This window comes from Cervus canadensis, chromosome 26 (genome assembly GCF_019320065.1).
Source record: "Cervus canadensis isolate Bull #8, Minnesota chromosome 26, ASM1932006v1, whole genome shotgun sequence".
NCBI lineage: Eukaryota > Metazoa > Chordata > Mammalia > Artiodactyla > Cervidae > Cervus > Cervus canadensis.
In genome coordinates, this window is record NC_057411.1 from 29704486 (window position 1) to 29720818 (window position 16333).

General features: G+C 40.6%; 1 protein-coding gene across 2 annotated transcripts in view; it reads left to right on the forward strand.

Annotated features, from left to right (window-relative positions):
* The window catches only part of FRAS1 (Fraser extracellular matrix complex subunit 1), a 504323-nt gene that overhangs the window by 194289 nt on the left and 293701 nt on the right, over window positions 1–16333 (forward strand). For both annotated transcript variants that reach the window (XM_043447950.1, XM_043447951.1), the window contains 3 exons: window positions 347–439; window positions 11930–12089; window positions 14313–14446. In XM_043447950.1, the coding sequence (XP_043303885.1) occupies window positions 347–439; window positions 11930–12089; window positions 14313–14446 (387 nt within the window). The remainder of the gene's footprint in view (window positions 1–346; window positions 440–11929; window positions 12090–14312; window positions 14447–16333) is intronic.

Sequence of the window (16333 nt, forward strand, 5' to 3'; positions counted from 1 at the left end):
GTGGCTAACCCCACCCAAGTCTTCTCCATTACAGGGAAATACAGCTCTTCTATCACCCCCAGCTGCTTTTGTGGTCTGACACTCACATGGAGCATTTCTATATTTCTAGTGAATAAAATCCTTCACTTCATTACATGTGAAAATATGTAGACCATTTTCAAGGAACTCACTTTCACAATGGGGTCATTTTAGCTTTGAGAGAAGCTCATCATGACAGAGTCCTTTTTGTTAGTGTATTCTGTTTATCCTGTTTATTGTCACCTGTGGCAACTCACGAGATTTAGTGAATCCGATGTGACTGTGTTCACTGCTGCTATTTTACACTGAGCTGCTTTTAAATGTTCAGGGAGAAGTGCTTCAAATACCCGCCAACCAATGCTGCCCTGAATGTGTGCCAAGGATGCCTGGATCTTGCCATCATGAAAAGAACATTCACGCGGTAAGTATTTTCTGACCCGTGGTTGATTCCCTGTCTGTAGATCATTGACAAAGGAAAGCTGAATGCTAAACTTGTGTTGACAAGAGAGGATTTTTTTCTCCTTTGTTTGGGCTAGGGAGGACCTCAGGCTTATTTGACTTTCCGCGGGCACTTAGGTTTCTTGGATAAGATTAAAACTGTCCTATTTATTTCAGAGGCCCAGGTAAATATTTGCTGATTGAATTTGTGTCTGTCTAAAGGGTAGTCTGAGAATGTTGATGATGAAGAAGTCGTGATGCTGAATAATAAAAGGCCACCTTGCCTTTGTGTAATGTGTACATTTTTTCACTTGATTTTATGAACCACCCTGAGTAGATGACTCCTGTGTTAAAGATGGAAGAGTTGAATTGCAGAGAATGTAAGATACTGGCCCCACATATCACCAATAGGTGGTGTAACTTGGCCTAGAGCCCTGGGCTTCTGACTCCTCATTCAGCGTGGAGTTTGTAAACTTCAGCACGGAGTTTGTAAACTTCAGCACTATGCATATGTTAGGCTTTGTGGTGAGGACCATCCTCTGCAGTATAGGATGGTTAGCAGCATCTCCAGCCTCTTTGTACCCATCACCTGTTAGTATCCTCTGCAGTCCTGACAACCAGAACCGTCTGTAGGTGTGGCTGTCTTTCCCCTGGGGAGAAGGGCAAAATGAAAACGCCCACTCCCCTCATTTAGAACCACAGTGCATGCATGCTAAGTTGATTCAATCATGTCTGACTCTGTGCAATGGTATGGACTGTAGCCTGCCAGGCTCCTCTGTCCCTAAGATTCTCCAGGGGAGAATGCCCTCCTCCAGGGGGTCTTCCTGACTCAGGGATCAAACCTGAGTCTCTTAAGTCTCCTGCATCGACAGGAGGGTTCTTTACCACTGGGGCTACCTGGGAAGCCTATGGCACCACAATACTAGAAATCAACCCTCAAGTTCTTTTATTACACTTTCTCATTCCAGATCCTGCAGGATTAGCTTAGAGATATTAAATACTGATTTTAAAGGAACATTGCAAGGACTATAATAGAAATTTTGAAAACGGATGGCTATAGTTCATCTCCATTCGTGCTTGCATACTCCCCTGAGGGAGCAGGTGAAGCTGAGTGTGATAGAAAGACACTCTTTGCTTTAATCTTCATCTTCCACCTCATATAAAGCTTTCTCTACCCTTTCATCAGAGAGCATAGGTTAGCCAGAATTGATATACCCAGTCTCGGCTGCTATTCAGGGTGCATACCTAAAATTCACTGGGAACAGTGCCTATTCCCCTGGGACAGGATCACCTCACTTATCCACTGGCTCCACATCACTTGAGGAAGCCACTCTTCCACGTCAGCACAGTGGATTGCCGAATGATAGGATGGTGTGTGATCTGAATGGTAGGATCTCTGTCTTCATACCATATGTCACCCTGTGCTGCTTGATTTAGGGCTTCCCTGGTGGCTCAGCGGTAAAGAATCTGCTAGTTTTGCAGGAGATGTGGGTTCAATCCATGGGTGGCAAAGATCCCTTGAGGAGGGCATGGAAACCCACTCCGGTGTTCTTGCCTGGAGAATTCCAAGGACAGAGGAGCCTGGTGGGCTACAGTCCATAGGGTCACAAAGAGTCAGATGTGACTGAAGCGACCGAGCTTGCACACATGATGCCTGATTCAGTCTGTGTTATGTAGGGTGGGGGAAACCATGCTAGAGGACCTCCTGTGAAAGGGAAGGTGCTGCAGGGCAGGCTGGTGATGGCATTAATGAAAGCTTATAATGATTAGAACAGGTGTATGGATCAAGGTCAACAATCCCAAGCTGAACTTTTCAAGTGAGGGAGCCCTAGGATATCAAATAAGGCCAGGATCTGGAGGAACAACAAACATCTCAAGTAAGAGGGGGTAGCAGGGACTTGGGAAAGCGGAGCTCAATGTCTCTTTGCATAGCCTCTCTAAGCTTGTCATTGCTTGCTCGTCTTATGTTCTTGCACTTGTGAGATCTTCTTTTCTTGATTTAAGATTTCTGAGAACATTGACAATATTTTGTCTACCTTCACAGTGATCTTCCTTATCCCCTACTTAACCTGACTCTTGGCACTGAACTGTTCCCAGAGTAGGTGCTCAATAAACATCAGGACTCAAGCAATGAGTAAATCCTTTCTCCAGCTTATGCGTATCCTTGTCCCAAGGGCACGTTGATCTTTGACCACCTGACCTGTTTGGCGAGTGGTTCAAGGACCACAGATATGCAGATGGGTTAGTTAGAAATCTGCTTGACCTTCTACTTTTTCAGGACGAGTTTTGAAAGTCCTTCTTCTCCCTGCCTCCCTTGCAAATTCACCTCTCTCTTCTAACACAGCACACGGAAAACTCTAAACTGGGTAAGACAGCGTGCGTACTTGTTTTCCCATATGCAACTTTCAGAATCTACTCCCCCGGAAAGTGTTATAATTATATTTCTGCAACTTGATGTAACAGAAAAAGGCTGGATTTCAGGAACTGTAGTTTGAAGGAGAAAAACAAATCCCTAGTGGTCTACTTCTCCAAATAGAAATAGAAGAACAGCTTTTTCAAGTTGAGATAAAATCCTCTACTTTCAGTCTTAATCAATTTAAAATGATCATGTTTCTTGTCTTTCTGTTCTTCTTTCCTCTCTTTCTTCACCTTTTTAGATGCTTGCCAAATCCTTCTTAATGGTATTCATTTCCTTGAGTGGGTTAAACGCTTGTCTGGGTTGGGTCTGAATCTCCCCTTGTCACTTGCATCACTAGGATTGTTCCTGAATCTTGGAGCCTTTTCTGTTTTGCTCCCTTGGCTTGCTTTAGAAAGCAGTTTCCAGAGCACTGCCTCTCCTGTTGAACGTCGGTAATCCTCTCTTTAGCCTCTGGCTTGCATCCCATAGGGCAGGTTATGAAGTCTCTCTCCCCGTAGATATAAAATAGCCTGGTGTTTTGAGAGCTTTGCAGTGGTGAAGTGGAAGCTTTCCCCTGAACGAGAGATTTAGAAGTGGCTTTAGGGTAGAGTAAGTGTAGCAGGAAGAGAATCTGTTACAGCAATGCCGTCCCCAGAGAATAGAGTTGAAGGGAAGGAGGATCAAGACTTGGTTGAGCTCAGAGTGGCAGGACAAGGCCACCTTTAATGAAACAGCTTCGCCTCATGAGGGAAACCTCTTTTTCTGGCATCGTGGGCTGGTGTTCCAGCAAGTCCAGACAAGCCCCCACATCTTCCTTGGAGTGAGAAAAACACTTGAGCCTTTTGGCCGACTCCAGGTTATTTAAGAGTTTTGCATGGGCTTATTACAGTCAGCATTTGGGGAGACTATTTCATCCATGACCTCCCAAAGCTATCCTTTCAAATTAGCTTTTGGATCTCTTCCCAGCCTTGCCAACCAGTTCGGGAGACAAGCCTGAAATATGTTTTCCTAAAGAGTGTTGGAATGCTTTTTCCCTGATCTTTCCCCCACAAATTAGCTTGTGAAAGGGAGGAGAAAGGACCTTAACCTCTTTCTTTTCCTCTTTACTAATTTGATCTCAGCACCAGATAATGTCCTGTCCGAGAAGATGGTGCTTGGAGACTGGCTGAAAAACAAAAGTGGCAGGTGGTAATGCTCCAGTGCCCGCATCTGATTGAGTACAGGAGTGTGGAAGACGTCTGCTTGCTTTGCCTGGCTGTGAGGCTAAAAGGAGAACTAATTTATGTGTGTGAGGGGAGAGATGAATATTGAATTCTGCAGCCTTGTTTTTGTCAAAGTAGAGGATGTAATTACAATATGCACCAAACATCCCCAGATATTTAGTATTCTGGATCTATACCATCATAACAGGAACAAATTATATAAAGAAAAATTATTTTTTTATTCTGTCTGTAAGCCAGGCAAATACTTTATGACCGTATCTTTCCTTTAGACTTAAGTCAACAGCCAACCCGACTTGTTATTTGGCTATGCAGAAGAATATGTCTCAGATGTTGTCTGCAGAATGTGCTTTTGGCCAGTGTCAAAGTCTCATGTTTCTGAACGGTATTAATGATGTTGGGATGGTACAGCTACAACACAGGTCTTATGGGAGCATTGCTTTGTATGTGCATTATTTTTTGATTTTACAGAGCTTTCTTTGCTGTTACTGTGCTCATGAAAATTAAAACTTTTGTGGCTATAGAGAACACAGTGAGATTAAAAAAATATGTTTATCTATCATCTATTAATATATGTCCCCTATCTGTCATCTATCTATCCATCTATCATCTATCTGCCTACCTCTCTACCTACCTATGATCTGGGTATCTATCAGCATGTATCAAACTCCTTGATCTCTGGTCTCCCTCTGGTGAGAGAGGTGTCACTGATTTAGGAATAGGAATAGGAGATGAAAGTGGAGGTGACTTTTCTCAGAGAGGTGAGAGCAATTCTCCATCATTCTGTTCAGTTTGGATCACTGTCTGGGCTTCTGTGGCTTTGACATCAAGAGTGGAGTCACCCTGATGAATCTTCTCTGTTATTCCCATAATTCTTGAGCTTATTGTGAAGGGAGAATCCATTGCTTAATTTTACATCTCTTGAGATAGATAATAGATTCACATCATTAGAGAGTTTGAAGGTACCAAAGAGATGAGCTAATACAGCCCTCTCGTCTTACAGTTGAAAACACTTTGGTGATTGACAGGTTGTTATTATAATTAATTTTTGTGGTCTCAGTCTGAGAGGTGGTATGATTGCAAATGTTTGAGAAATGACAGCTAGTGTTTCTCAGTAGTAACAAAAACGAGCTCTTGTTTTAATGTCTGGATGTTTAGAAGCAATCTCTTAACTTTTAGTAGGATAAAGATGTACACTTCTAATTACTTTATAAGATGCTTTCAAATTTTACTTATTTAAGATATATAAATGATTCATTAGATATCGTAAACAGTACTTTTGCTCTCTGATGATAAAAGTGAGTATTAGTTTATTGGTGAAAATGTGGAAAAAATATGCAAACAGAAGAAAAAATCCACCAGTTATCTCTAACTATGAAAATCACTATTGTTTCCTCAGTTGTTTTTTATGGGGTGGGGGCGGGGAAGGAGAGATGGTAGTGAATATGGATGGGTAGATAGATAGAGATATACATGGTTTCACATAATTGTAATTATACTCTGTGTACAGTTTATGGCTTGCTTTTTATATAACATGTAGTAAATAATTCCCCAGCATACTCTTGGAGAACGTGATTTCCTATTATTAGGCATTTGGGTAGCTTCCAATATTCACTAAAATATTTTCAATTTCACTGTAATGAACAATGAGATGGAATTCTTTGTATTCAAACTTTTTTGTGTGTCATTGATCATTTTCCTCAGATAACTTCTTACAAGTGAAATTAGTAGGTCAAAGCATCTAAAGAGTTTGAGTATTGAAGCTGTGACATCTATGGTCATTAAAATTCAATTTTAAGTTGTCTCTGTCTAAAGATAAATGCAGTGGGAATATTACCAATAGTACATCTTCTTTTCAAGTCTGATTACCTAGGGTAGGTGCCGCCTGGCAAAGTTGTTCCAGGTGCTATCATGAGACAAGTCTCTGTTTAGGAGAGTCCCTCTCCACTGGAGCTTTACTAACAATAGCTACTGTGAATTTTCAACACTTCTCTTATCTGATATTAAAATATATCATTGAATTTTATTTTACTAATATTTCTTTGTAGTTAATAAAGTTCTATATTTAACTTGAATATTCTGTAAGCTTGTTGCTATTTTTTTTCACAGGGATTTTATTTCTTTTTAAGAAATATAGTACAGTGCACTTACAATATAGTATTAGTTTCACATGCACAACAAAGTGATTCAATATTTTTATATATCACGAAACGATCACCACTGTGAGCCTAGTTACCATTTGTCACCATACAAAGTTATTTCAGTATTATTGACTATATTCCTATGCTGTACGTTATGTCCCTATGAGTTATTTATTTTATTAATATAACTTGAAGTTTGTACTTCTTAATCCCCTTTGCCTCTTTCACCCATTTTCCCATACTCCTTCTGCTCTGATGACCACCTGCTTGTTCTCTGTATCTCTGAGTCTGTTTCTGTTTGGTTTTGCTTATTCTTTTGTTTTACTTTTTAGATTCCATATATTAATATAAGTGAAATCATACAGTATTTGCCTTTCTCTATCAAACTTATTTCACTCAGCATAATTAGCCTCTAGATCTATCCATGTTTTTGCAAGTGGCAAAATTTCATTTTTTATGACTGAGTAATATTCGTGTGTGTGTATGTGACATCTTTTTTATCCATTCATCTCTTGATGGACACTTAGGTTGCTTCCATATCTTGTCATTAATAATGTTCCAATGATATGAACATTGGAGTGCATATATCTTTTTGTATCAGTGTTTTTGTTTTCTTCAGATAAATACCAAAAGTGGAATTATTGAATCATATGGTAGTTTTATTTGTAATTTTCCCTCAAAAGTTAAATCTCCATACTGTTTTCCATAATAACTATATCAACTACATTCCTACCAACATTACATGTAGGTTCCCTTCTTTATATCCTTGCCAACACTTGTTACTTCGTGTCTTTTTGATAATAGTCATTCTATCAGGTGTGAGGTAATATCACATTGTGGTTTTGACTTGCATTTCGCTCATAACTAGCGGTATCATGCATCTTTTCACCATCCTGTTGGCTATCTTTGCGTCATTCTTTAGAAAAATGAATATTCAGGTCCTGTGCCCATTTTTAATAGGATTTTTAAATATTGATTTGTATATGTTCATGTTTTGGATAATAATCCCATATCAGCTGTATGGTTTACAAATATGTTGGTTTTAAGCAGATAGTCACTTAAGTTTGAACACATTCTAAAAACACTAGATTTTTACTTCCCCTGCAACACATTTTATGTTTTTAATGTCATATTTTACATTTTTTTTACTCTATTCTTTAACTACAAATTGTAGTTTTGGTTGATTTTCCAATTTTTGTATTTTTAACTTTACTTGCTATTCGAATAGTTGATCCTTTGGCTTTACTGTGTATATGCCTTTACCAATGAGACTTTTGTTCATATATTTTCTTGTTTCTAGTTATAACCTTTACTTCTAAAGAAGATCCTTTAGCACTTTTTGTAGGGCCAATTTAGAGGTGATGGACCCATAATTTTTGCTTGTCTCAGATACTCTTTATCTTGGCTTCAATCCTGAATGATAGCCTTGGTATCAAGTGTTTTTGGTTATAAGGTTTTTCCTTTCAGTACTTTAAATACATCACACCACTCTTTTATGTCCTGCCAAGTTTCTGTTGAAAAATAAATTGATAGCTTTATGGGATTTCTCTTGAATACTATGCATTGTGTGCCTCTTGCTGCCTTTAAAATTCTCTATCTTTTGCCATATTAATTATGATATGTCTTGGTGTGGATCTCTTTGGATTCATCTTGTCTGAGACAATTTCCTTCCCCATGTTAAGGAAATTTACAGCCATTGTTTCTTCAGGTAAGTTATCTGCCCCTTTATTTCTCTCTCCTCCTTCTGAGACCCTGATAATACAAATGTTGGTATGCTTGATACTGTCTTAAATTATCCTCATCTTAAAAAATTCTTTTTTTTTTCTGTAGTGATTGGGTGATTTCTATTAGTTTGTCTTTCATGTTGCTTATGTATTCTTCCATATCATCTAATGCTTTTGATACCCTCTAGTGTATTTTTCATTTTAGCTATGTATTCTTCAGTTCTGATTGTTTCTTTTTAATATTTTCTAACTCTTTGTTGAAGTTTTCACTGTTTTCTGCCATTCTTCTCCTAATTTTTATAAACATCTTTATGATGCTTATAATAGAGAATTTAAATTTTTGAATTCTTTATTAGGTAATTTACTTACCTTTATTTCATTAGAGTTTTTTCCCCTGGGGTTTTATCTCGTTCTTTCTTTTGGAACAAATTCCTCTATGCACACATTTCATTTGATTTTCTGTGTCTGTTCCTGTGAATTAGGTGAAACTTATCTCTCCTGCTCTTGGAGCTATGGTCTTGTGTAGAAGTGTTTCCAATGTAGGTTTCATGTGCTGGGTGGCCTTGGCAGGCCAGTTGCGGGTGGAGCAGAAGGGGTGGGTGGGTTTTAGGGCATGTTAGGCTGGGCTGAGGCATCCCTGGCAAGATGCCTGGAGCTGAAGTGGACACCAACCATGGCTCTCCTGGGCTGGGTTGGGGTTGCCATGTTGGTGGGATGGTTAGAGTTGGAGTCCGCCCAGGCTCGAGGGTGGGCTGGGGCTGCCTTAGCAGGCCGACTAGAATGGCAACTTTTTAAACTGCTGTCTCTGTGCTCCGACTCAGAGAGTAAGTTTGTGCACAAGCCCTTTAAGGGGGAGTCTTGGTTTCCTATAGTTCTCTGGCTTCCGCAGATGTCCATCTCATGGGTTTTCAAATCCAGCTGTGGGTCTTCCCAGAGCAGGTCCTAGGGCTGTGGTGCCCAGTGTGGAGCTTGAACTCACTCCTTAGGGGGGTCCTCCAAGTTTGTGATATTCCATTCTGCATTGGGGTTCCCTTCCAGGGGTATGTGTCCCCGCCTACCCATCTCGATGAGGTTTTTCATTTATATCCTTAATTGTAGAAGAGCTGTTCTGCTAGCCTGCAGGTTGTTCTTAAAGAGAGTTGTTCTATATGTAGGTGCAATTTTGATGTGTCCATGGGAGGAGGTGAGCTCAGAATCGGCCTACTCGATCATTTTGATCTCACCTCCGGTCTCTTCTTATTGCTTGTACATGGTTTTATATAGTAGAGTATAATTCTAATTAATATAATCTGCAGTTTTAAAAAATGTTTGTCATTTGCCTTTTAAATTTTTCTACAATGTATTCAATATATTTGACTTTTAAAAGTTTAACTCATCAGAATGTATCAGTTTTTTTTCCTACCATTTCTTCTTTTGCTTTTATGCTTGAACCTTTTAAAGCATAAAGGTCAATTGCCTGCTATGTTTTATTAGCCAACAGTTTATTAGCCACTCGTGGACTTGCCCATTTATTTATATGCTGTACTAAATTTGAAGTTTTATATTTAATTATAAAAGAAGTAAAAATTGATGGGAGAGGAGTTGGCCTTGGCATCCAGGTCTGTTGCCATGATCACAGGCAGCACACAGGTGTGAAAAGGAGTAGGAAGTCCATGGACTCATGGGGAAAGGGTTAAACATCTCCTATGTGCCATTTCCCTTGCTGCCTCTTTAACAACTACCTCATGTACCTTTACAATAGCCGAGTGAGCAGGATATCTTAATACCATTTCAGGTTTCTCTACCAAGAAACTGCAATTTAGAAAGATTAGGTGACACACTCATAGTCCCCCAGGCAGGGAGAACTGAGCTGTGATCCGAGAACACATATGCTTCCACGGAAACCTTTTGTTCATCCAACTCAGTACATTCCTTATGTTTCTGTCCTCTTGTACTCCCAATAGGTCCTGGGAAAGTAATCTTCATGATGGTAAGGCAAGGACTTGGTTCCCCAAAATTTAGATGGCTGTGACAACCTATTACGATTATTGTTACAATAATAGCACAGGTTATTAGTAATTCCCAAATGTCAGACTTGGCATGCTTGCAACCTAGCAGCAATTTGCACAATAAAGGCATCTGGACTTGTTTAGGTAAGACAGAGAGTTCTTTTGTGTTTGAGAGAGGGTGAATAATTATTCTGGATGCTGGCTTGAGGAGTAGTAAGAGGATGTTTATTTTCCATGCTTCTCGGTGACACAGTTGAAATCCCCAGATTATAGTTAGGTGACTGAGCACCTAGAATGTATGATGTTTTTAATAGAAGCCTATATATGATTTGTGCAGAATCAGATTTCATCATATACTACATTTAATACAGGCAGAGGAAGGCACTATTTAAGAAAATGTTATAGGAGGAAACTTTATTAAGTTCACTTTTTTGCATACATCTTTTAAAAGGCCACCATCATTCCACTCTGCTATTGAAAGCATAATGTATTTTGACAGTTACTTCCCCAAACAATTGACATATTTGTAGCTTTTTACATTCAAGATTCTCCACTGCCCTCTGAGCATGGCGTATTTAGATACTTTTGATAAGTGTTAGTGGCTCTGTTGTGTCTGACTCTTCTCGACCTCAGGGACTGTAGCCTTCCAGGCTCTTCTGTCCGCGGGATTTCCAGCAAGAATACTGGAGTGGGTAGCCATTCTCTTCTCCAGGGAATCTTCAACCCAGGGATCGAACCCAGGTCTTCTGCATTGCAGGCAGATTTTTCACCATCTGTGCCACCAGGGAAGCCCTTAAGTACTTTTGGTACTTAGTAAATGTTATGTATCAAAGCATGGATATGTTAGATCGTCAATGCAGTGCCAGCTTTGGGAATGTGGTGTCCTAGCCTAAAGTGGACCAGGAACATTTGGTGTGTATAGATGGGCACCCTCATCAGGAATGAGTCGGCTCTACAAATTGTGGGAGAACTGATTGGACAGGTGCCTTCTGCTGGCTATGCCACCTTCCCTGGGACCATAAGATCTCTGGGATAGGAGAGAGAGAAAGAAGACTGGGGGAAGGGAGAGAGAAGACAGGAGTGTGGACGCTCATCAGGGTAAAACGCAAAAAAATAAACTGAATCGGAATGAGAGCTGTTGAAAATAATGTAGCTAGAATAAATAATTCAGTAGATATTCATGCATGTGTGCATATTTTACTTTGGTCTTCACAGAATTTTTTTTTTTAAATAATGGAATTGGGGTGATTTTTCTTTCATTTTTGTGGTTTTCTGAAATTTTCAAACATAAAATCTTAAGGATAACTATTACTCATCTATGAAAAGGAACACATTTGAGTCAGTTCTAATGAGGTGGATGAACCTAGAACCTATTATACAGAGTGAACAAAGTCAGAGAAAGACAAATATTTTATGTTAACACATATGTATGGAATCTAGAAAGATGGTACCGACAATCCTACGTGCAGGACAGCAAAGGAGACACAGCTGTAAAGGACAGACTTTTGGACACAGTGGGAGAAGGAGAGGGTGGGATGATTTGAGAGAATAACATTGAGAACATAAACATTACCATATGTAAAACAGATGGCCAGTAGGAGTTTGATGTATGACGCAGGGAACCCAAAGCGGGGGCTCTGTGACAACCTGGAGGGGTGGGGTGGGGAGGAAGGTGGAAGGGGGTTTCAGGAGGGAGAGGGTCACATGTATGCCTGTGGCCGATTCATGTTGAAGTATGGCAGAACGCATCACAATATTGTAAATTAATTATCCTCCAATTAAAATAAATAAAATTTTTAAAAAGGAAAATAAAAATCAGTTGCTAAATTGGTCTCTGCCTTGGAATATTGCAAACCCTGATTTCAACCTTGTAAGCCTGGAGCTTTCTTCTGTTTTATTGGAGCTCCGTCATTCACTTGTTTAAGAGAAGGCTTGTTTCTGTTTGATCAAATGCAAGTCTATGTTCTGACAATAACCTTCTTTCTCTTTTCCTAATGCCCAGCACGGGACAGAATGGGCCTCCTCCCCTTGCAGCACGTGCTCTTGCACTCACGGGGAAGTCCGATGCACCCCCCGACCATGCCCACCGCTGACGTGTGGACACCAGGAGCTGGAATTCATCCCCGAAGGGAGCTGCTGCCCAGTCTGCGTGGGCCCTGGGAGTGAGTACAAGCTTGTAGAAAGAAACCCTCTTTGCCTGTGAGGTATACCTGGTGACATCCCAACTCTTCTCTTTCTTGCCTACTGTGGCTCAAAGATCCCTGACCTCATTCCTTGTTGGAACTGAGACATAGCCTTGCACTTGGCAGGAAGTGATGTTGTAAACCGTGAGGTTGGAACAAATCCTTAAGCTTCATTCCAAACTCAGGGTGCTGAGGCTTTCTGATTTATTATTTTGTCTTGGCCAGATGCAACCCTTTGTATTCACAGCTCTTGAGAAGGAAAGGAGGAAGGACCAGATCCTTTGATATGATTCTGTAAGGCCCAGGTAGTTCCTACGGCCTCTTGGTGGACAGAAGAACAAACATCACTTTTCTGGGTATCAGTAGTATCACAATACTAAGTCTAATGGCTAGTCTTTAAGATTTTATGTCTTTCTCCAAAACACACTGAGCCAGAAGCAGTATTTCATTTGTCTTTATGACCTCTTTGCTGGAGAGATTATGCCTGCCTGTGAACTGAGGCATAGCCCAGCAAGCAAGGCGTATGCTTCCAGCCCTCTCCTTAGAATTCACGCTTGGACCAAGTACCCTTTTATTGCATTTTAGAGTTATATGTCCCTTTCCATTTTTATAATTAAGTAGCATATACTTCATGACACTACATTATTGTCACTGCTGTAGTATATTCTCTCCTGGTGTATAATAGCTCAAATTACTCTTTTTAAGTAGTACCTGGAAGCTACACTGTAATCTTGCCTTTTCTCTTTAAAAAGACTTCTGGCTTCTTTCTGATTCCCAGTTATTCCATTCCTGGCCACCATTTACCCTGGAGAACCATCCCGGGGATTGCAAAGTATGGTAATGGAATGATGAAAGTAGAGTGCATTCCTCCTGCATTTCAGATGTCACCCACCAGCAAAGGACATTCAGCCAACTTTGGGCCAGATAAGCCTGCAAGAAAAATATTCCAACCACAACATTTAGAGATGGGCTGGAGGGTGGCTGTCTGGGTTTGTGGGCTCCTTTCTTACATTTTAGGAGACTTTCTGATTGACTCTCCATGAGAAAAATCTATTGGAAGCATTTTGCCTGGAGAGATTGGAGGATCAGCTAGCGCCAACTCCATAATTTCCTGGGTGCGTAATAAAAATGCAGGGCACTTTGTTCAAAAAAGCAGGGTGGGGGCAGCTTTGGTTTTTCTTCCATGATCTTTCTCAAACTGTCACGTTTTTCATTTGCTGTTAATGTCACCCACCCTCAGGCATGGGGATATTTGCTGGGTGGGTGAGTCCTCGTCTGGCACCTTAGACCCCTCCTGCTACTTGGAGCTTAGGGTGGGTGCTCTCCTTAGGCACCTGTACCCAGGTCCCCGATACAGGTAGAGGGTGGCATCTTTCACTGGGCACAAATTTGGGCTCAGGCTCCTGAGAACCCAGGAAGACAAGGAGGCAGGGGGACGTAGGGCCATTCATGAACTGAAGCTCCAAACCCCTTGCAATGTTACCTGTCTCACCAGACTTCACTTAGGAAACTCAGAGAGAAAGTTAAGAACTCCATAGAGTGGCTCCAGAGCTATACCCCAAGCCCAGGGCCCCCTAGTTTGCACCATACCCCAGAGCACAAGACTATGTGTGACTGCCCTGGCATAGATGCAGCCAGCCCTGAGATCAGTGGTGCAGTTCAGTCCAGTCATTCAGTCGTGTCCAACTCTTTGTGATCCCATGGACCACAGCACACCAGGCCTCCCTGTCCATCACCAGCTCCCGGAGTTTACCCAAACTCATGCCCATTGAGTCGATAATGCCATCCAACCATCTCATCCTCTGTCATCCCCTTCTCCTCCTGCCCTCAATCTTTCCCAGCATCAGGGTCTTTTCCAATGAGTCAACTCTTTGCATCAGGTGGCCAAAGTATTGGAGTTCAGCTTCAACATCAGTCCTTCCAAAGAACGCTCAGGACTGACTTCCTTTAGGATGGACTGGTTGGATCTCCTTGCAGTCCAAGGGACTCTCAAGAGTCTTCTCCATCACCACGGCTCAAAAGCATCAATTCTTCAGCACTCGGCTTTCTTTATAGTTCATCTCTCACATCGATACGTGACTCCTGGAAAAACCATAGCTTTGACCAGACAGACCTTTGTTGGCAAAGTAATGTCTCTGCTTTTTAATATGCTGTCTAGGTTGTGCAACACCCTCAGTAACCCTTATTGCTCTAACCTTCCAGAATCCTGTTCCTACGAAGGTCGTGTGTTTCAAGATGGGCAGGACTGGCCATTGAGTCGGTGCGCCAAATGTGTTTGCAGAAACGGGGTCACCCAGTGCTTTGCGGCTCAGTGCCCCCCTCTGTTTTGTAACCAGGTAAGGGAGACGGCCTCAGAAGGACCCTTCACAGACTGTTAACTTCACTATCTGGGAACCTGGAGTCTCGTCTGAGATGATGGCAGGCAGGCCTCGCAAGTACTGAAAACGAGTAGCAGAAGCTGCTTTATTTTGCTTATAGTTTTGGAGACCACCCCTGAGACATTTCTTTTACCCTTAGCAGCTACAGATAGGTCTAATTACCAGTCATTTAAGCTAATTGTTACATAATGAAACTGAGCCTTCAGGATACACACAAAGGAGCCGCCAGACTCTAGTTGCAGGTGTTCCAAAACTGTCTAGCTAAACATCTGGAAAATTCAGTAAGATGATCAGGATTGTTATTGTTTGTCAATATATAGGTACAGACTGCCTTTTAAAGACATATAGATGTTTCTTTGAACCTGATTTTCTAGATGTACGTGATTTAATTCTTAATGGTTCAAATTACCAAAGGATTTTTTTCTGGGGAGGTTTAAAATAGTGGGAACTTGTTCTTCATTTAAAACTGATCTGAGAAGAGGGTGGGATGTATGGAGAGAGTAATATGGAAACATATATTACCATATGTAAAATAGCCAATGGAAATTTGCTCTATGACTCAGGGAACTCAAGCGAGGCTCTGTGACAGTCTAGAGGCGTGGGATTGGGCGAGGGGACAGGGTAGACCTCTGGCTGATTCATGTTGATGTTTGGTAGACACCAACACAATACTATAATGCAATTATCCTTTAATTAAAAATAAGTAAGTTTATTTATTTTTAAATTCCTTAAAAAAAGGACTTTACATGGCCAGAGCTCAACTTCTATAAGTGTTTTTTAAAAGTAAACAAAACAAACTGATCGAATTTTCAAAACATTACTCTTTCGTACAAATTTGCAGGCAAAAGTCAATTGCAAATAAATTTTGTATCCGTGGTATTTTGTAGTTTTTTATTCTTCCAGTAGCTCCCATAGATGTTCCTTGGCAGTTGACAGATAACCATGAAAGGAGCTTGCCTCCAGTTGAAAAATAGCTCATTTTTGATCTGAGAAAAAGCTGGAAGCCAGCATTCAGTTGATACAGAGCAGTACTTTGTGTCAAGTAAAACAAAATCAATAACATGGCATATTGTGACAATTCGGCAATATTTTTAAAGGCAGATAAAAGGCAATTAGGCAAGAAACACTAAATGCCAAATAAAGGGAAAACGTGTCTAATTGAAAGACCAGATTGCATTACCCACACTATAGCAAACACTGCACACTTATCACATATCTCCATTTATCATCAAGTCTTGTCCTAGCTTTCCGATTGCAAATGAGCTTCTTGGTAGAGCTGCAGAATATCTTACATTTGAAAGATATTGTAGTGTTGGAGCATTTTGACTTAGACATCCCAGGATTTAGTCTTTTATGTAAGAAGCTTTAATTAAGCAGTTTGCCACCATTACAATAAGGGAGGTGGGAGGAGGGAAGGAGGAAACACTCCATTGTGAACCTTCTGCTTTAAGTCTTTAAAAACAACCATGACTGCATATCATGGGTTAGCTTGGAATACTAGAAAGTGCTGGTTCCCATTTTTTAAAATGCTAAACTCTAGCTTCAAATAGTACTAACTTATAGTTTGCATGGATTAACTTAAAAAGATGAAATTTGTTGCCATACTGTAGAGCTAATTGCTATGCAAGCATTCTGAAGTCTTGACAATAGATTGATTTTAAGCACTCTTGCATCAAGTTTATAGTTTTTGCCTTGACGTTCAAAAATACCCAACTGTCAGATTATTTAAACCATTTTTCTTGATTTAATATCACTATTAAAACATTGGGTGTTCTGATGATATAAAGTGGCAGTCAATCCTAAAGGAAATCAGTCCTGAATGTTCTTTGGAAGGACTGATGCTGA